The sequence below is a fragment of the Psammomys obesus genome, unplaced genomic scaffold (genome assembly GCF_907164565.1).
Source record: "Psammomys obesus unplaced genomic scaffold, mPsaObe1.curated_primary_1811, whole genome shotgun sequence".
Taxonomy (NCBI): domain Eukaryota; kingdom Metazoa; phylum Chordata; class Mammalia; order Rodentia; family Muridae; genus Psammomys; species Psammomys obesus.
The window spans coordinates 29,476,775-29,499,353 of record NW_026585797.1 but is presented as its reverse complement, the minus strand read 5'-3'; the positions used below and the strand labels follow the sequence as shown (position 1 = coordinate 29,499,353).

At 37.6% G+C, this 22,579-nt stretch overlaps 1 protein-coding gene across 1 annotated transcript in view; it reads right to left on the bottom strand.

The window, feature by feature from the left end:
- Tbc1d32 (TBC1 domain family member 32) overlaps positions 1-22,579 on the bottom strand; it is a 233,866-nt gene that overhangs the window by 116,074 nt on the left and 95,213 nt on the right. Inside the window, exons 20-21 of the mRNA XM_055599402.1 lie at positions 21,656-21,774; positions 4,000-4,116 (exon numbers count right to left, since the gene is read on the bottom strand). Coding sequence (XP_055455377.1) covers positions 4,000-4,116; positions 21,656-21,774 — 236 coding nt within the window. The remainder of the gene's footprint in view (positions 1-3,999; positions 4,117-21,655; positions 21,775-22,579) is intronic.

The window sequence follows — 22,579 nt, the reverse complement described above, 5'->3', positions numbered from 1 at the left end:
GAAATCATGAAATTTGCAGGCAAGTGGTGGGATCTAGAAAAGATCATTCTGAGTGAAGTATCCCAGAAGGAGAAAGACAAACTTGGTATATACTCGCTTATATAGACCTACAAGACATGATAAACATAATGAAATCTACACACCTAAAGAAGATAATCAAGAAAGTGGACACAGGCGAAGGTGATTAATCCTCATTTAGAAAGACAAATGGGATGTGCATTGAACTTATGACAGGAGTCTACCAAAAAAGGCATCTGAAAGACTCTACCTAGCAGTGTTTCAAAGCAGACACTAAGACTCATAACCAAACCCTCGGCAGAGTGCAGGGAATCATATGAAAGAAGGAAAGTTAGTATGATATGGAAAGGATAGGAGCTCTACAAGGACCAAATATATCTGGGCACAGGGTCTTTTCTGAGACTGACACTCAACCAAGGACCATCTATGGATATAACCTAGAACTTCTGCTCGGATGTGGCCTGTGGTAGCTCAGTAACCAAGTAGTTTTCCAAAGTAAGGGGAACACGGACTATTTCTAACAGGATCTCAAGGGCAGGCTGTTTGACACCCCCCCCCCAGGGGAGGAGCAGTCTGTTAGGCCCAGAGGAGGACTTTGCAGCCAGCCCTGAAGATACCTGATAAAACAGGGTCAGATGAAAGGGGAGGAGGTCCTCCCCTATCAGGGGACTTGGAAAGGGGCAGGGAGGAGACCAGGGAGGGAATGAGGGAGCGGGATACAGCTGGGACACAGAGTTAGCAAAATGTAACTAAAAAGAAAAATAAAATTAAAAAAAAATAATAATAAATAAAAAAAAAGAAGATGGATGCATGACAAAGAGATGATAGTAGATAGATAGCTAGGTAGATGATAGATAGCTAGGTAGATGATAGATAGCTAGATAGATGATAGATAGATGGATAATTAGATAGATAGATAAATAGATAGATAGATAGATAGATAGATAGATAGATAGATAGATAGACAGATAACTTTGATGTAATTATGCTATACAGGGTGGTAATGCTTCCCCCAAAAGCCATAGACTCTGTGACAAAAACCCCAGTGGCAGGCATTGTAAGCCTTCCTTTGGGTTTGGCCAGGGGATCCAAGAGACTCCCAAAACAACACAGGCTTTGATGCTGCCCGTGTTTGCTTCCCAGAATTTTAAGGTTAAGACCTTGAAGTAACAACATACTTTGTGAACTTGGAGAAACTGGGCTGCAACTGACCTTAAAACCTCTATCCTGGGACATAGTATCAGAAAGTGGTATACAGGTTGCCAAGGTAAAGAAGAGATTAACAGTTCTTATTAGCTCTGAAGCAATATGAGCCACAACAAGGACTGACCTGGCAAAATATCCCCAACAGTGTAATAGTGGCATGTTTATTTTGTGAGTAACCAACTGGAATTAAGGCCTGCTTAATAGGAGGGAATTCAAAACTGGTACTGTAAACCTAGCCAACTACTCATGGCTGGAGAAATCATATGCCCTATAAAAGAACATATGACTGTCATTTTCCTAAGTTAACACAATTTCTAACTTTGTTCTAATTACCTGTTCTTATACCCACAGGTAAGTAGGTCTCACTCTTTACCAAAGAAGCTTTTTTTTTGGGTAGATGGTTACTATTAATAAATAATGACCCAAAATGTGGAGAACAAGTAAACATGGGTGCACAACCCCAACTGATATATTTACAATGCAACTCCTACACCTAAGGCTCAGGGAAAGTGGCAGAAGAGAGAACAGAAATATTTAACAGTCAGAGACGCAGGATATAGGCAGCAAGACAGTATTTCCTAGAACTGTTCGAGTAGCTGCATCCATGAAACTCCAAAAACCTGGCTGTGCAAACAATGACACCACTGCTCAACGTGACAAAGTGGACGAGAAACTTCAAAAGGCACCACTCCCAAGTGAAGAGCTACAAGGAATGAATGGCTGCTGAAAGAGAGTGGGTTTTCTCTAGGGACAACTCCCTGATAGATTGTGTCAACTTGACATAAGCTAAACTCCTCCTCTCATTAAGAAAATGTCTCCATAAGTTCAGGCTTGTAGGCAAGCCTGTAGGGCATTTTCTTAATTAGTGATTGATACGGAGGACCCAGCCCACTGTGGGTGTTGCCATCCCTGGGCTGGTGGTTCTGAGTTATGTAAGAAAGCAGGCTGAGCAAATCAAGGGGAGCAAGGCAGTAAGCAGTACCCCTCCATAGCTTTTGCATCAGCTCCTGCCTCCAGGTTCATTACTTGTTTGATTCCTGCCCTCACTGCTTTTGATGACAAACTATTATATGGGACTGGGAATGAAATAAACTCTTTCTTCCCCAATCATGGTGTTTCATCACTGCAATAGTAACCCTAAGACAGTTATCAAATCCCAAATGGTCAGCCCTAAATACATGTACATACAACCAATACTAAATGAACTCATTAAGGGGGTGTGTGTGTGTGTGTGTGTGTGCATGTGTCTGAGAGAGAGAGAGAGACAGACCCTGTGTGTGTGTGACAATAAAAAAAAAAGTGTGAATTTGAGATGGAATTGGGAGCATAGGAAAACTCTGGGGCAGGAGGAAGGTGAAAATGATATACATATAGGACTCATTTATGAAATCCTCAAAATAAAAAAAAAAACCCTACATTTAAAAAAATGTAGCAGCTGAAGAGGCAATGACAATATTACCCAGATCCCTGAGAAGGAAGTTTGACTCTGATTACACCTTTAATGATTTCCATCCATGAACTTCAACTTTTCTCTCACCTTCATTTTGCTAAAGATATGTAGCTTATATTTGCTCTACTAAAAATATAAGTACGTAATACAGTGTTATCAATTATAAGCATTGTGTTCATACAATAAATCTTTAGGGTATTTTTACCTTTGCAACAAAAATCCGTACTTGGCTCTTTGGCTTTTTGCCTCACCCCAGCCCTGGAAATCAATTCCCTACTCTCTGATTCTAATTACTAGAACTACCTTAGAGGTATCATATTAGTGATATCACATAGTATTTATGCTTCTTTATCTGTATTACCCTTATCAGAGTGCCCTCTTTGGGTAGACAAGAAAACCAGTGTCTAGCCCACTCAGAGCCACAAACTACGTAAGCAGCAGAATGAGAAAACTAACTATAAAAGTATATAAGCAATAAGATAAAATTCGGCACAAGAAGATAGCGCTGAAATAGTGTGAGAAAACAAAAGACTCTAGACTCTCAAAGATCTAAGGAGATACACACATAACTTTACCTTTTACGTCACAATAGTTACCAAAACCTTCCCACATTAAAAAAAAAAAATTAAGAATTCAAATGTTTGGAATTAACAAAGGTGAAAAGTATTCAGAAAGAAAAAATTTTCTAAAAGTATTAATATGTAATAATGACAGGAAAAAGTAATAATTAAAAATAATTTCTGCACTAAGTAATTCCTTACTCATCCTGGTGTGTGTTCACGCACAGTTTATGCATTCATTTGTGTTTAATTCATAAGCACTCAAAGATAATGAACCACATCCCCTTTAAAAGTTAAACCAAGCAATCATATGGGAAATTTTGAATATGAATTAAATTTTAAATTAAATAAATATGCATATACTGTCCTCATGGACATAATACATAATTCATTAAAACAGGTCAAAAATATATTGTGCTGCTTGGATATAATTTATTTTCAATTATCCTAGTCAGGGATGGAGCACTGTAAGTGTGGCTGATAAACTAATGATTTATCTGAAACTCATTATACAGAGCTTGTGTATATGATAAGTTCCTTTCCTGGCTGTAGATGGTTAGTTTAGTGTTCTTATAAGTAAAGAAACATCACTTGGACCAAAGTTCACATTCACACATAACTCGAATTTGGTAATCTAGTGATGAGTAACCAATTTAGACTTTAGTAAGCATGTGGGGGTTGTGTATTGTCAAATTAACTTTTTTTTCTACAAATTTCAAACAATGGACAAATAGAAAAGAAAACAATTGAAGGAAAGTAACTTACGATAATACTTGTTGGAACCTCACGAAGAGAATACTCTGCCTTATTAGGAAGTTCTTGATTGCCTGTTAGCTCATACACAGCAGGATAGGACAGCAGGTTCACCAGTGCAAGGAAGGACTGGGAGAGGGTAAGAGACATTGAAATAAGTCATTTTTATTTTCAATATTGCACAGAAAGTCATTAATGTGAATGTTACATTATAGCTGGATGTCTATGAGGGCTAGTTTGTTTTTTGTTTTTTTTTAATAAACCTATTATCAGTGTGAGGTATCTACTCAGAATAGGTTTAAAAAAAAAACAAAAATAGCAATAGTTTTAGAGCTTACAGTGCTAATATAACAACTGTTAAGGAGCACACTAAGAGTTAGAAAACACTTCAGAATGCTATGTAACTCCTGAAGTTAGATTCTGAGGAAAAATAGAAGGTTCCCTCTTTCTCATTCTTTAAACTATTATATCTAAGAAAATAAATGGAGGGGTACTCTAAGGCAAAATAATAAAGCCTATATATTCTCAGGCTTAGTCTATGAAATTATCTATTAACATATTCAATGAAAATCAAAACAACCTAGACAGTACAGATAATTTTCAAAAGCATGGCTGTCCTATGAAAAACAGCGCCTTTGTACTGCTCTAATGATATCAAGTTCACCTCTCCATTGAATTTGTAAGCCAAGTACATCTCTCCTCCACGGCACTAGTTCATGTACCAAACAGCAACTGGATATATTTCTCGGACAAATTTCATTCTCAGCTTCTAGCTTAAAAGCCCTCCATGGGAAGCCATGATTAGACAGCAGATATCCAAATTCTTCAGATGGCTTTTGGGTACTTGTCTCTCTTCTCCTCTGTCTCAACAGCCTCATTTCTCGTTTCTCATCATTCCCCAATATGAAGGCAAAACTTCTCTCTTCCCACGAAAGTGCTCCACCTGTCTCAATTGCACTAACTTCGAAAGTTTGTCACTTTCCAGCTGACTCTATTTTCTTCCCAAAGGTCAAAACTTATTACTTGTAAGCATCATGTGGTACCTAAAAGTTTGAAATTTTAAAATTTCAGTGGACTGAAAATTTGTGAATCACATTTTTCACTGTAAACAAGATCGAAATTTGAGAAAAATATAAAAACTATTTATTTGATTTCTCACTAACAGGTGAGGAACCTTTGTGACAAAGGCCTTGACTAATAACACATTTGTACAAGAACTAATCCCTATTTTCTCTTTTTCTGGCTACGGATTCTCTGCGAGTCAAGATATGGCCATCAGTTACTGTTGAACAGGGTCAGCCATTCTCCAGTCCTTATGTTTAAGTAGGAAAAGTAGAGTTCACTTCCCTTCCCTCATTTTATGCCCAATGGAATGCCATTTAACAAGTTACAGTAGTCATTACATTTACACTGCTCCATCCCTGACTAGGATAATTGGGAATAAATTATATCCAAGTACAATATATTTTCAACCTGTTTTAATGAAGTATGTATTGTATCCACGAGGATAGTAAATATATATATACAACATATGGTGCTTTGTAGCAAATTAGATCTCTGGATAAAGAATGAATGTGCATTAAGTTTAGCGTGTCCTTATTTCCCCGATCATGTACAGCCTCTTAAAACAAAGATCAACCAAATCTAACAACACAATCCAGGATTAAAATCTAGTATATTGGTGTAACAGTAAAATTTCCAAAGGATAAGTGTAATGGTTTAGTTAAAATTCACAAAACTTCCTTAGTTTAAGGAATACCACACAGAGATACTTTCACTGTATACTATCATTTTAAATGAGTACAGTAAAGAAGAGGGAGAAAGACTGGTTATCAGGGAAAGCATGTTAAAGAAATGTGCCTCCAAATAACTATGACAGGAACTACAGGGGAACTAGAACATTCATGGCCACCAACAAAACAATTGCATAAACAAATTAAGCAAGCAGGGGCTAAGTAGAAGGCTGATTTGTAGATCTCAACATAACATTTAAAAATTCACTTTCATATCCTGAGACTCTATCAAATGTGAAAATTAAAAATGCTTTAAACATTACATAATATTAATCCAGCAATATTTAGATATCATAATAAATTAATCTTTCTGTAGTAATGGATTACAAATAACAATTTATAAATTGAATAAATATCCATTTTGATAAGAAAGGGCAGATTTCTTTGTCAATCACATAGTAGCATACTGAGGGTTTCTTATTATTTACCTAGAATAGATCCACACATGTTTATGGAATCTCCTTTCTAAGAAATAAAATAATCCTCTCAGCATATATTTGTAGTATTTTCTGATATGCTACTCTAAGCAAATTAGGTAGAGATTCGGATGAAAAAAATCCAATGACTGTATTTGAAAACAAATAACCGAAAGATAATTTTAAAGAGACTTGAGAATTTTTCAATAGATTACTGTAAGAACAAACAAATCCATTTCTCGCTCAGTAGACATTTTTAAAGGCACTTAGCATATTATAAATCTGTAATGTATTAAGCATTCATGGGAATGAACATATTTTCAATACAATCATCAGTTCCCACAAAAGTATATTAAATGTGTTTCTGGAATCAGATATCATCCTAAAACTGAAATAGCGCCAAACTAGCGCCTACTAATCAGTGTTTGAGAACAACAAGGTTTTAATATAATAACACTAATGAAACTAGCTTAAGGTCTAGTATTTAAAATATTTTAATATTGGCATTTAAAGCTTAAAATCATTTAAAACAACAAACTTATGAACTAAAATTAAAGGATCATAATGACTATTCACTCAAAATATTTTAATGCCAGCTGCCTGTAGCAGCTCTGCCAGATGCCAATTAAAATATGAATGAAGCAACAGTACCTGCCATGAGGTCAGGCAAACACAATATGAGGTATTCCCTTCAGTACTGTATAGGGCCTGATGGTACTGGGATCTGGAGAGAGGCCAGAGGTGAAGAGGAGATTTACATTATAAGGCAGAGTGAGGGGGTGTGGGGATGTGGTTCAGAGAGCTTGCCTAGAAGGATGCAGAGATGTTCTTAGTTAGTAAGATCCATCCTCTACTTTAGGGAAAAGAGAACCGTGTTTTCAGAAAAGTAGTACAAATTATCCTTATAGTTTAGAAAGAATTCTCCAAAGGAAAATAATTTGAGTTGGGTAGACAGTAGTAGGAGGTATGCAATTACTTTTAATTTCAAAGTTTCAAGAGAGATAGAGTTAGTCCCATGACATCGGGACTGTTAGGAACAAATCAAAAGTGACCCAAGGTAATATGAAGCATGGAAGTATTGATCCATGGGGGAAAACATGCTTAGTATGCACAGCGTCCTCGGTTCACTCCCCAGCAACAAGAAGAAAATGGGGAGAAGCAGTTGTTTTCTGAATGGACGTAAAGTCCACTCCACAGGAGAAAACTCACGCCTGGTACTATAAACCTGGCCAAAACTCTGTGGCTGAGAAGTTGCATATTTCAAGGAGGAGCCTACCACTCTTATTTTGCCAAGTGGAAATCCTATCAAACTGACTTCTAAATATTTACTATTAGTTTTTCCTCTGTGTTTTAAGATATTTTTAAAAATTTTTCCTTGTGTGTCAGTACACGTGTTAGTGCATGCCATGAATGTGCAGGTGCCCACAAAAGGCAGAAAAGGACCCCAGATCCGCTGGAGTTAAAAGTAGTTGTAATCTATCTGGCATAGCCGCTAGGAATCACTCTTCAGTCCTCTAAAAGACCCATGCATTTTCTTTCTCAATATCTAACTTTTTAAATGTTTTCTTTAAGATTTATTTATTTTATTTATTTTCCTGATTGCATGTATGTGTGCCGTGTGTATGACTAGTGTGCTCTGAGGTCAGAGAAGGCATCAGATTACCTGAAACAGGGAGTTACAGTCATTCATGAACCACCAATGTGGGTGCTAGCAACCAAATCCAGGCCCTCTGGAAGAGCAGGAAGTGTTCTTAACCACTGAGCCATCTCCCCAGGCCCCTAACAATGCCTATCTCTGTGCCCATAGATTTGTGCTGCTCTTAGCCCACATCAAAGAAGCTTCTGCTTGCAGTGGACAGTGCTTAATACAGAAACTCACAATCAGTCAAAGTACAGGGAATAAATTTTTATGGATGCTCAGCCATACAGGAGATATCTACACCACACCCCCTACCCTCAAGACTTAGGGATCAATGCAGAAGAGAGGGCAGAAAATTTCTAAGTTCCAGAGGACGGCTCTGAACCAAGGACCTTCTGAACATGACAGGAATGCTACTTTCATGAACTCACACAAGCTGTAACTGCCTGCAATGAGAGCTACACAAGATCAAGCCAGTCAAAATTCCAGCATGGACTGGGGAGATGCTGATGGAGGCTGGGGAAGGGAGAGCCAAGTTTTCTTTATGGGTGTGATGTCTGGTAGGATGCCAATTCTCCAGTCATGCCCCCACGCCCATGCACACATGGGCAGCGCTAATTAAACTCATTGGGTTATAGAAGAAAAGAAAGGAAGGGCATGAAGTTTGGGGAGGAATGTGGTGAGAGCTGGGCTGGGGAAAGAGAAGAGGTAGGTATAATTAAAATACATTGTATACTTATATAAAACTCTCAACCAATAAATAAAATTGTATTTTTTAAAAACGTAACTGAGAAAATGCAAGTCTAAGAAGGAAAGAGGTCAATGAAGATGACATGTACAATCTCATCAACAAGGAGCAAGGAAGACTGTACTAATAATTTGATGTATAAATAATTTGTTGTCATGTGAACACTTCCTTTCTGCCAAGTAGTATCCTACCAGCATTTATGCATCTTATCTATTCCAATTGTCAGTATGACAGTATGATAGGCATCATTCCCATTCCGAGGAACTGCTGACAGCTGAGGACAAGCCTAATGGACTTTAAGAGTATACTATGTGGACATCTAAAGAAATCTTAAGCAATCACTTTAAGGACAAGGACCTTTTGTAAATAAAAGAGGGTACTGGCTTTAGATGAGAATCTTCTTTTACTGCCTTCTGACCTAAATATCTCTATTTTTTTTTCTAGTCTGTTGCATAAGACCTAAAAAAATGCTAAACAATGATAATCAAATTTAGTTTCAATATGTCACCATAGATATTATACAACCTAATTTTTCTCAAGGACAATTTGAAAATAAAAATGGAGACTACTCTGCTAGGAAGTTTTGCTGTTTTGATTTGTTTTTGAGACATGATTCCTCTGTATAGCCCTGGCTGTCTTGGAACTTGATCTGCAGACCAGGCTGGCCTTGAACTCAGAGATTCACCTGCCTCTGCCTATGAGTTCTGGGATTACAGGCATGAACTACCACCACCAAGCTTAGGAGGATTTTTGGTTTGGGTTTTAAATCACAAAAAATTAAAAATTCCATAAAATGTGGTCATCCGTGTCTAAAAATTAGACATTTCCTATTCAATATGTTGAATTAAAATTTTATTAAATTATTAAATAACCACACATTTCTAATGCACATCTCAATTGACCATAATAAATGGCTTTTATATATTTTTGTATTTAAGTATAAATTAATTTTTTATGTATTTCTGAATTCAATGTGAAAGTTTTGCTGAACATTCTCAACCTAGTCTATGCCTGTCTTTGTAATGGCAGTGACATTGCCTCATTCTTTATCAGCATTACCTCTTCTAATCTGTTTTTTTCTGGGGGGGGGGGTCTTAGTTTCTCTTACTTCTCTTTGAGTAATAGTCTTTGTTTTTGTATCAGTTTTTCCATGATTCTGATTTCTGAAAGAATTCAAATGCAATTTGTACCCTATCTCTTTGGTGGAGCCAACTCATATTGTCTATGAGGAGGCTCTTAATAGCAAATTCAGTTTCCCTAAGGCATCAAGAATGGAGTCCTGTGAGGAGAACTCTGAGTCCTTGTAAAAACACCAAGTAAAAAAGAGTTGTGATCTCAGCATCTTCTGAACATGGGATTATTCTTGGAATGTGTTTCACACTTTTCTCAGGTACACTGGATAGGAGTGAGTTGATTTCATATTAATCATTACTGCATGCTGGTATTACCTTGATGAAATTCTTAAGCTATTCTTTATATGACTCTAGGAAAAAAGTTTTCCCACCTGCTGCTTGTCCATGTAAAGTCTTTTTTAAATTCTTTATTCAAAATGTATCTGCATTGTTTTCATTAAAATTACTTATTCTTAGGATTCCCTTGAACCCATTCTGATAGGGTCTCAGGTATTCTTCTTTTAATTTTTTTTTTAAATTTTATTAATTACACTTTATTCACTTTGTGTCCCCCATAGGCCCCTCCTTCCTCCCATCCCAGTCCCACCCGCCCTCCCCCTTCTTCACGCATGCCCCACCCCAAGTCCACTGATAGGGGAGGTCATCTTCTCCTTCCTTCTGATCTTAGTCTATCAGATCACATCAGGAATGGCTACATTGTCATCTTCTGTGGCCTGGAAAGGCTTCTCCCCCCTTAGGGGGAGGTGATCAAAGAGCAGGCCGATCAGATTATGTCAGAGGCAGTCCCTCTTCCCATTACTATGTAAGCCACTTGGACACTAAACTGCCATGGGTTACATCTGTGCAGGGGATCTAGGTTATCTCCATGAATAGTCCTTGGTTGGAGTATGAGTCTCTGGGAAGACCCCTGTGTTCAATTTTTCTGGTTCTGTTGCTCTCCTTGTGGGGTTCCTGTCCTCTCCATATCTTAATATTTCCCACTTCTTACTAAAATTCCATGCACTCTGCCCAACAGTTGGCCATAGGTCTCAGCGTCTGCTTTGATAGTCTGCAGGGCAGAGCCTTTCAGAGGCCCTCTGTGGCAGGTTTCTAGGTTGTTTCCTGTTTTCTTCTTCTTCTGATGTCCATCCTCTTTGCCTTTCACAATGGGGATTGAGCATTTTAGTCAGGGTCTTCTCTCTTAATTAGTTTCTTTAGATGTACAGATTTTAGTAGGTTTATCTTGTTATATGTCCATATGAGTGAGTATATACCGTGTGTGTCTTTCTGCTTCTGGGATAGCTCACTCAGGATGATCCTTTCCAGGTCCCACCATTTACCTGCAAACTTCATGATTTCCTTATTTTTCATTGCAGAGTAATAATCCATTGTGTAGATGTACCACAATTTCTGCATCCATTCTTCAGTTGAGGAGCATCTGGGCTGTTTCCAGCTTCTGGCTATTACAAATAAGGCTGCTATAAACATGGTTGAGCAAATGTCCTTATTGTGTGCTTGAGAATCTTTTGGATATATGCCCAGGAGTGGTATAGCTGGATCTTGAGGAAGCGCTACGCCTAGTTGTCTGAGAAAGCGCCAGAATGCTTTCCAGAGTGGTTGTACAAGTTTACATTCCCACCAGCAGTGGAGGAGGGTTCCCCTTTCTCCACAACCTCTCCAGCATATGTTGTCACTTGAGTTTTTGATCTTGGCCATTCTGATGGGTGTAAGGTGAAATCTCAGGGTCGTTTTGATTTGAATTTCCCTAATGGCTAATGACATTGAGCATTTCTTTAAGTGTTTCTCTGCCATTCGATATTCCTCTACAGAGAGTTCTCTGTTCAGCTTTGTTCCCCATTTTTTAATTGGATTACTTGGTTTGCTGCTTTTCAGCTTCTTTAGTTCTTTGTATATACTCGATATTAAACCTCTATCAGATAAAGGGTTCGTGAAGAGTCTTTCCCAATCTGTAGGCAGTCATTTTGTTTTGATGACGGTGTCTTTTGCTTTACAGAAGCTTTTCAGTTTCATGAGGTCCCATTTATTGATTGTTGCTCTTAGAGCCTGTGCTGTTGGTGTTCTGTTCAGGAAGTTGTCTCCTGTGCCAATGAGTTCTAGGCTGTTCCCCACTTTTTTTCCAACTGATTTAGAGTATCTGGTTTTATGTTGAGGTCCTTGATCCACTTTGACTTTAGTTTTGTGCAGGGTGATAAATATGGATCTATTTTCATTTTTCTGCATGTAGACATCCAGTTGGTCCAGCACCATTTGTTGAAGATGTTGTCTTTTTTCCATTGTATGGTTTTCTATCTGCATTTTTACTTAAAGTGAACTTCACACAAAGCATACATTTGGAACTCCTTTTTCTTACCATTTTTACAACTGTTTTATTTATTTATTTATTTATTTATTTGCTCAATGTGTGCATGCATGTGTGTGTGCGCATGTTTGTGTAAGTGTGTGTATGTGTGTGCTACAGCACGTGTGAAGGTCAGAGGACAACCTGCTGGAGTAGGTTCTCTCCTGCGACTTGTAAATCCCAGGACTGAAATCAGGTTGTCAGCCTTGGTGGCCTAGGCTTCTTTACCTACTGAGACTGTTGAGACATCTCACAGGACCTACAGTATCATTTTTGTGAACTTTGAAGATCTCTAGTTAAATCACTTGGTCCTTTTCAATATAATACAATTGCAGTAATATGAACACTTCAGGCTACTCTTTTCCTACCCCATAATGACCCAGAGTCCCTTCGTTTTTTACTTTCCAGCCTCTTCTGGATTTTCTGTTAAACTAGGTTTTTAGAAATTTTTTTTTATGTAAAACTTTAATTTTGTTTATGTATTTCAATGATTGATTCAATAACTTCTCCAGCTCAAATAGTATCTTAATGATGAGTCTTTAGGTTTTAGGAAATATTGTTTGAAATTTCAGGTTATTAGCATTGCTTTGGAAAGCTAATCCTTCAATCAGGAAACTTTGGTGATAAAATACAGTAGTAGCAATCAATCACGAAACTGTGTTTCTTACAAATAGGGTGAAAGAGCATTTAAATGATAGATATTTAAGCTGAGAAAATGTTATTGACAGGCATACTGTTGATAAAAGACTACTTTTCTAGCTAGTATAGTAATTATTTATAAGCATCAAAGAAACTCTTATTTTATACTAGTTTTCAAAAAAAAATCCCCACAAAAACAAACAAAAACAAAACACCAGGTTTAGAAACAGAGAAAAAGAAAACACTCAAATGAGCAAATAAATAAACAAAACAAAATAAAACAAAAAAGACATATGTGACCCTATCATTCAGAAAGTCTAGGGCAGAACAGCAATAGCTCAAGGAAGGCTAGGCTACATAGTTTGAGAAAAGGCCTGAATACACAGTGAAATCTTATGTCAAAAATCAAAGACAGAATACATACAATAACAAATTACTGAATTATGACGAAAGTTTTAGATATGTAAATATAACAATTCACTTATTTTATATGTGAATAAAATACAATATTGTATAAATTATTTTACAAACAGATTATTTGTCTCTATTTAAAAAACTACAATGTTTCTCTCTTCATGATTATCTAAATTAACACATTGTATCATATCAATAAGATAAGAATCATGCAAATTTATAACCTATTTTATACTATTCTCTTATACATGAAGGTGGCTGGACAAGGGCTTTGAGGGAGTGTATGGTTGAAACTGGCATGGCTCTTGTATTCAAGAGTATTATAATCTATTAAAGGATATAACCCAAATAAACATAAATACTTACAAAATAGAAAAACATACAGTATGAACCTGAGAGAAGCAACTCTGACAGACACCAGAGAACGACATTAAAGCCTGAGAAACAAGCTCCCATTAACTCGCCAGAATGTTTACTGAGGCCACGAGATTTCTAATTGTATCTCCCTGTTAAGATGAGAAAGTGTTTGATATGCACTTTCTTTTTCTTTTTTTTCTTTATTAATTACACTTTATTCACTTTGTATCCCCCCTGTGATTCTCTCCCTCGTCTCTTCCCAATCCCTCTCTTCCTCCATCCTCTGCATTCATGCCCCTCCCCAAGTCCACTGATAGGGGAGGACTTCTTTTCCTTCCTTCTGATACTAGTCAATTAGGCCTCATCAGGAGTGGCTGCAGTGTCTTCTTCTGTGGCCTGGTAATGCTGCTTCCTCCTCAAAGGGAGGTAATTAAAGAGCAGGCCAATCAGTTCATGTCAGAGACAGTCCCTGTTCCTATTACAATGGAACCCACTAGGATACTGAACTGCCATGGGCTACATCTGTGCAGGGGTCTTAGGTTATCTCCATGCATAGTCCTTGGTTGGAGGATCAGTCTCAGGAAAGACCCCTGTGCCTAGATTTTTTGGTTCTGTTGCTCTCCTTGTGGAGTTCCTGTCCTCTCCAGATCTTACTGTTTCCCACTTCTTTCCTAAGATTCCGTGAACTCTGCCCAAAGGTTGCCCATAAGTCTCAGTATCTACATTGATAGTCTACAGGGCAGAGCCTTTCAGAGATCCTCTGTGTCAGGCTCCTGACTTGTTCCCTCTTTTCTCCTTCTTCTGATGTCCATCCTCTTTGCCTTTCTGGATAGGAATTGAGCATTTTAGCAAGATTCCTCCCTCTTGATTAGTTTCTTTAGGTGTACAGATTTTAGTAGGTTTATCCTATATTATATGTCTCTATGAGTGAGTATATACTGTGTGCATCTTTCTGCTTCTGTGATAACTCACTCAGGATGACCTTTTCCAGATCCCACCATTTACCTGCAAATTTCATGATTTCCTTGTTTTTTATTGCTGAGTAATATTCCGTTGTATGCAATTAGTGCATCCATTCCTCCACTGAGGGGCATCTGGGCTGTTTCCAGCTTCTGGCTATTACAAATAAGGCTGCTATAAACATGGTTGAGCACATGTCCTTATTGTGTACTTGAACCTCTTTTGGATATATGCCTAGGAGTGGTATAGCTGGATCTTGAGGAAGCGCTATTCCTAGTTGTCTGAGAAAGCACCAGATTGCTTTCCAGAGTGGTTGTACAAGTTTACATTCCCACCAGCAGTAGAGGAGAGTTCCCCTTTCTCCACAACCTCTCCAGCATGTGTTGTCTCTTGAGTTTTTTATCTTAGCCATTCTGATGAGTGTAAGGTGAAATCTCAGGGTCGTTTTGATTTGAATTTCCCTAATGGCTAATGACATTGAGCATTTCTTTAAGTGTTTCTCTGCCATTCGATATTCCTCTGCAGAGAATTCTGTTTAGCTCTGTACCCCATTTTTTAATTGGATTACTTGATTTTTTGCTGTTTAACTTCTTTACTTCTTTACATATAATTGATATTAGCCCTCTGTCAGATAAAGGGTTGGTGAAGATCCTTTCCCAGTCTGTAGGCTGTGGTTTTGTTCTGAGGACAGTGTCCTTTAATTTACAGAAGCTTTTCAGTTTCATGAGGTCCCATTTATTGATTGTTGCTCTTAGAGCCTGTGCTGTTGGTGTTCTATTCAGGAAGTTGTCTCCTGTGCCAATGAGTTCAAGGGTATACCCCACTTTTTCTTCTAAGCGGTTTAGTGTGTCTAGTTTTATGTTGAGGTCTTGGATCCACTTGGACTTTAGTTTTGTGCAGGGTGATAAGTATGGATCTATTTGCATTTTTCTACATGTAGAGATCCAGTTAGACCAGCACCAGTTTTTGAAGATGCTGTCTTTTTTCCATTGAATGGATTTGGCTTCTTTGTCAAAAATCAGGTGTCCATAGATGTGTGGATTTATGTCAGGGTCTTCTATTCGATTCCATTGATCCACAAGTCTGTTTCTATGCCAGTACCATGCAGTTTTTATTACTGTTGCTCTATAGTACAGCTTGAGATCAGGGATGGAGATACCTCCTGAAGATCTTTTACTGTAGAGAATTGTTTTAGCAATTCTGGGTTTCTTGTTGTTCCATATGAAGTTGAGAATTTTTCTTTCAAGGTCTGTAAAGAATTGTGTTGGTAATTTGATGGGAATTGCATTGAATCTATAAATTGTTTTCAGTAAGATGGCCATTTTTACTATGTTAATCCTGCCAAGCCATGAGCATGGGAGATCTTTCCATCTTCTGATATCTTCTTCTAATTCTTTCTTCAGAGACTGGAAATTTTTTTCATACAAGTCTTTGACTTGCTTGGTTAGGTTCACACCAAGGTACTTTATGTCCTTTGTGGCTATTGTGAAGGGTATTGTTTCCCTAATTTCTTTCTCGGCCCTTTTGTCTTTTGTATACAGGAGGGCTACTGATTTTTTTTTTTAGTTAATTTTGTATCCGGCCATTTTGCTGAAGGTGTTTATCAGCTGTAGGAGATCCCTGGTAGAGTTTTTGGGGTCACTCATGTATACTATCATATCATCTGCAAACAGTGATAATTTGACTTCTTCCTTTCCAATTTGTATCCCCTATTAAATAGTCCTATATCCCCTAAGGAAATAGAAGCTGTCATCAAAAGTCTACCATGCAAAAAAAGCCCAGGGCCAGATGGTTTCAGCGCCGAATTCTACCAGACCTTCAAAGAAGAGCTAACACCAATACTCTTCAAACTATTCCACAAGATAGAAACAGAAGGAACACTACCAAACTCATTCTATGAAGCCACAGTCACCTTGGTACCTAAACCTCACAAAGACCCAAAAAAGAAAGACAATTTCAGGTTTTTAGAATTTTTAACATTATAAGCTATATCTCTCTGTGCCATTTTTCAGTGGTTTGCTAAGGAAATGTTGGTTAACAGGATTTCCTGGAAATAGCATGTAATCTGAGCTGCCCAGTATTGTAGAACATCACTAACCATCTGTGCTTCTGACCACTGAAGACATGAGCACTACAACTGAGTAACTGAGATTATTATCAGAATTTTTATTGAGAATTTGATACGTGCATACAACATATTTTAATCATACTCATGATCCAGTCCTCTCCATAACTCCTCCCAGGTCTACCTCACCAAACTCCCCCTCCTCCCATATTCATGTCTTTTTTTTTTTTTAATTTATTGAGTCCATTCTGTGCTGGCTATATATTCATGGGTGTGGAGCCATCCATTGGAGCATGATCAACCTACCAGAGGCCATACTTAAGGAGACTGACACTCCCTCCCCCAGAAGCCACCAACTGTCAATAGCTCCTCATGGGGTTGGGACTTATGAAACTCTCCCTTCTCCATACTTGAATGTTCACTGGCTCAATACTGTGCAGACAACCACAGCTACTGTGAGTGCATGGGTTTATTGACACTGCCACATCTCGAAGACACTTTCTCTCAGGTCCTATCTAACCTCTGGGTTCTTAGGATCTCTGTGTCCCCTCTTCTGCAATAGTCACTGAGCCTTGGGAAGAAGAAAATTTTTTTTTAATTTAGTGTATATTTAAATTGCAGCATCAGGAGCTTACTTCCGCAGCACATATACTAAATTGCAGCTTTAGGACCACTGCCTACCACATTGAATGGAACAGCAGAGAAGGAGGGGGGGGGGAGATACATGAAAGGGATTAGAATTCAAATACATGTTTTTAACATACTTCACTATATATTGAAACTATAAATATATACTGACTGTAATTTAAAATAGAAAAATAGATCCAAAGTTCAAAGAACCTCTGTGGAATAACTGAGATCTCAAGCTGGGTGATAAACCTCTTTAATACTATGACGTCATTTGTTGATATTTCAATATATAAACTAGGAAAATATATGATGTTTCTGAAGAAAATTTACACTGATATTCCCAATTCAAAGTCAAATAACTAGAATAAAATTCCAACAACTTGAACCTTGCTTAGAAACATTCCATACAGATTTACAACTTACAACATTGTGCTGATTTATGTCATACATGAAGGACCCTGTAACTGTAGGAAGACATATAATAACATGCCCACCTTTCATGTTGAGGTAACGGCATATACTTTACCTCTGTAGGCTCATCTTTCAGCAACTTCCTCTTCCTCTCTGAAAAACCCAAACTTCCACATGGAGAACTTCCTTCCTAGCATATGTGAAGGACAATCGTGCTTTCTGAGTTTTCTCTGCCATTACCCAAAAGTTTCTTCGCCTTCATTGCTGAAGACTATTCTGCTGGGTGCCGAGCTGTGGGTTGACTTTTTTTTTTTTTCTTTTCCTCTAAACACAATAAATCTTTGCATTGTCTTCTGACCTCCACTGCCTCTAATGTGCTGCTAGCAAGGTGTTCTACTGTTTGCTATATATAACATTGATTTTGTACAGCTTCTTTCAAAATGTGGCAATATCTTTGTTTTAAGCAGTTTGTCACAAGCCACAGTGTGGTTTCTTTCATATTTTCATTTATTGTATAATCTTCCTTGAGTTTCACTAAGTTTCTAATCTATAAATTTATTTATTTCAATAAAGTTGGTAAGTTTAGGCAAATATTGTTCTTCTGGTACTTCTGTTTCTAGTATTCTCATTGTGGAAGCTAAGACTATCAATATAACAAACTCTCAAGATCAACTGCAGGTTTTCCCCTTCGATGTTCTTCAAATTCTGACCCCTGCAGACCTGTCTCCAGTTTATTATTTGTGTTGTTATGCTAAATCTTCTGATAAGTGCATCTAAGAATTTCTATTTCTGATTATTTTTTAATGCTAGAATTTCTACATGTACCTTTATATAGTTCCTGTGTTTCTACAGAGATCTAATTTGTGCATTTACTACAATTCTCACTTATGCTTTGTCCTTGTAAAATAATCTACCTTCACTTTACAATACATTTAATTGGATGCCTTTCTTATTGAATAGAGGTCACAATTTTTATATTCTTCTGATGTCAAAAAATTCTGGGGTGCTTTCCCTACTTTGTGAGCATACATTATATGGATTCTAGAATGTGTTATACTAACATAAAGAACATTATTACTAGTTAGCATATAAAACAATGCAGTTTGTACTGTCAAAGTACAATCAGACTATATTATACACATATATGAAATGGTCAGATAACAAAATGAGTAAATAAAAATAAGATTTTTTCATTATGAAACTTTCAGACATTGTTATTCCCCTATTACTTTCTCTTGTCATTACTCCAACTCCTGCCAGCACCCTCTCTTCTACCAGTCACCACTCTTCTGACATATACGTATCATACATGTGTGTCTATGTTTGTATGGATGGATGTGTGTGTAATGTCTGCTTAAATCACATATATATTTAAATCTAGGTTCTGAATGTGAGAGCAGATGTGCTTTTTGTTCTGAACCTCGCTGATTTGGTTGACATGTTGAGGTCCAGTTCCAGCCATTTCTCTGCAAATAACTAATTTCCTTTTTCTTTACGGAGGAAGGAAACGCCATTGTAATGTATACATTTGTTGTATGCATTGGCTGACAGACACTTGTGCCAATTCCTAAGTTGGCTGCTGTGAACAATGCTGTGGTAAACATGGAAGTGCAGGTAGCAGTAGATAATAACTGCATCATACAGTAGCTCTCATTCTAGCAGTCTTAGAAACCTCCGTAGTAATCGACATATACAACATCTACAATAATTTATAGCCCCCACAATGCATAAAGGTTCCTCCTCCCCACATCCTTGACAGCGCTTCTTGTTTGATTTCTTTGTACTCATTATAACTGAAGTGAGATGGATTCTCAGTGTGGTTTGATTTGCATTTTCCTAATGCTAAAGATGTTGAACATTTTTCATATATATATCAGCCTATTTTTACTTCTTTTAACAGCTATCTGTTCAGTTCATTAACCTGTTACTAACTGGATGATGTGGCTTTGAGAGTTTTAAATTCTAGAGTTCTGTGTGTATTCTAGATATTAACCTCTGCTAGGCACAAAGCAGGCAAAGGTTTTCTCCCATTCTGTAGGTTTTCTCTTTAATATTTGCTTGTTTAATGTCCACCTTCTAAATTTCATGTGATTCCACGTCAGCTGAGCTGGCTGGTTGTTAAGTCACAGTAATCCCCCTGTTTCTACCTCGCAGTGCTGGAATTACAATCATGCATCACCATGCCTGGTTTGGAGATTTGTTGTTTTTGTTGTATTTGGGGGGAGGGGTATTACTTTAACTTTTTAAATTTTATTTATTTTTTCATATATTTATTTATTTGGATTTAGGGTGAGAGAGATACCACAGCATGTGTGCATGTAAGCTCAGGGAACAACTCTCCATTACCATATGTGTTCTGGGGGTCAAATTCAGGTAAATGGTAACAAATATATTAACCCACTAACCCATCTCACTAGCCCTGTTCTTTGTTTAGTTTGTTTGTTTGTTTGTTTTGTTTTGTTTTGTTTTAAAGACTATATTTTATTTGGAGTATTTATGCCTCTATTGTTTCCACAACCCCCCAACCCAACCCCAGGTTGGAGAGAGAAGGTTAGTGGGGAGAGAGGGTGCAGACCCCTTTACTTCTCCCAGCTGTTTAGGGTCGATGGGTTTTTGGGGGATATACCAATCCCCACCACTTTGTTTAGTTTTTAATGTAGGTTCCTGGGACACAACTCAGGTCCTTGTGCTTTACCAACTGATATATCCCCCCAGACTCAAAAGAATGCATTTTTGATATTGCATTCTCAACATATTCAGCACTAGTAAATAGAAGATGATGTTTTTTGTGTGTGAGCAGCAGAATGACTACAGTTTTCAGGTGTAGCTCGTAGTCTGGGGCTACCACATGCCTTTGTAATACCCGCTTTGTAGCTTTGTCCTCTCCAGTCTCCCAGCTTCATTTCTAGCTGCCAAATAACCTTAAACTTGGAATACTCTTCTACTAGCTTTCTAGGCTCTGAGATTCTATCCTTAGAACAGCAACGGGTACTTTTCCTAAGGTACTTTTCCAGGCATGGTGGCAGAAGCACTTGGGAGAGTTCAAGGCCAGCCTGGTCTACATAGAGAGCTCAAGGCCAACCAGGGTTACATAAAGCAACTGTCACAAACAAACAACACTACTGTTAAATAGACTGTGAAAAAGGAGCATCCTAAAGTCACTGTCTTCCACTTACTGCCTGTTTTTATCAATAAAACATTTTCAACCACTTCATTTTTAAATTATTTTCTAGTGTTCATGTTTTCTAGAAAAGTGAACTTTAACACCCCAGAAAAAAGAAATTTCTGAAATGGTGTGAGGAGGGAAGCATTTTAAATAATTTAACAGCACCTTCATACTAAAAATTGTTCAAGCTTCCACTGCAGTAAATCATTTACTTTAACTGAAAGAAATTAGGACTCAAGGAAGCAGAGATACCCAGATCTCTATGAGTTCAAGGCCAGCCTGGTCTATAGACTGACTCTAGGAGAGCCAAGGCTACACAGAGAAACCCTGTCTCGGAAGAAAGAAAGGAAGAAAAGAAGAAATGAAAGAAAGGAAAGGAAAGGAAAGAAGGAAGGAAGGAGGGAAGGAAGGAAGGAAGGAAGGAAGGAAGGAAGGAAGGAAGGAAGGAAGGAAGGAAGGAAATTACGAGACTATGTTACATATAGGAAAACCACTGAATTTGAACAGAACATTGTGTAAGTACTTAAAAAACTGCTGGATTCCTCTTGCCAACAGCATTTTCCCTCGACCTGTTCTACCTTGGTTCTATCCAGACAACTTCACCGGATTCAAACCCAAGAGAAAAACTTTCCTGTACTTCTGTGGTATGCTTTTGTGTTTGTTCTAGGGACACATTGCTTTTCATAACATACTTGGTGTGTTATTACCTTTTATTAAGAAAGAAAAAATATAATAAAAATATCATGAAAGAAAAGTATCCTTCCAAAGTATTTTCCAAAGTACAATGGTTTACAGTTCACTAACTTTACTTTTTAATGAAAAATATATTTAGGTATTAAATGGGCTATGGTCCACTTAAGAAAGTTTGCTGCTTATAAGTGACACAGGTCAGGTTTTCATGGAGTCACTTCTGTGCAATACACTTCAACTCTCTACATTATTATCATACAACCTCTTACCCTTTGACAGCTTCGGTCGATAGGATCCACTGGAGTCGCTCTAGGATGAGTTACCCTGACATCATCTCTTCCACATTCAAGATTGTACCATAGCTCAGTTATAAGTGCACTAATGAAGCCTAGAAAGAATTATTACTTATGTCATATTTACAGCATAATTTACACTATAGTATAAAACAGTATAATCTGGTTTAAGGAAAAAAGATAGGGTTATTACTATGAAAAATTTACTCATGGAGGAAAATACTTGATTTTTACAGAAATAACAGTGCAGTCTCTACCCTTGAAAGAAATGGTAATTGCTATCTTTATTAAATGTTTAGGATATCTGACCTCCCTGTAATATTAAATAAATCATGAGAAAGCATCTCCCTGGAGTCTGTAAAGAATGCGCTCAGGAGATGGAGAAAGAGAGAGGAGGCATCAGAACTAGGGCAGACATCCAAAGAATAGGTTCACCTAACCTAATATTCACTTATAATTCCATATGTTTAAAGCAATTCTGAACATGGCTTCAATGCAGCCTTTAAATTCTCTTGAATCAAATACTATCCAACTGAATGAAAATGAATATTAAAGCTGATTATTAAGTTTTCCAAATCCTCCACTACACATAAAAACCTAGCATCTAATCATAAAATCAGTATGCCTTCATCCCTAACTACAGTCTAAACATGTGTCCTTATACCCACACCCTCAACCTTCATCAAGGAGACTTCTCTTTCCAACAGATGGAGACTGTTACAGAAAGTCACAGCCAATCAAAATGCAGAGTGGTAGAGACCCATCCCAGTGGATATGAGGACTACACAAATCCTACACATGAGGTTGAGGGAACGTAGCAGATGACAGGGGGTAAAGACTGGAAGAGCCTGAGGTCAGAGAGTTTGCTGTGAGGTTGTGTCTCCTGGTAATGTCAGAAGT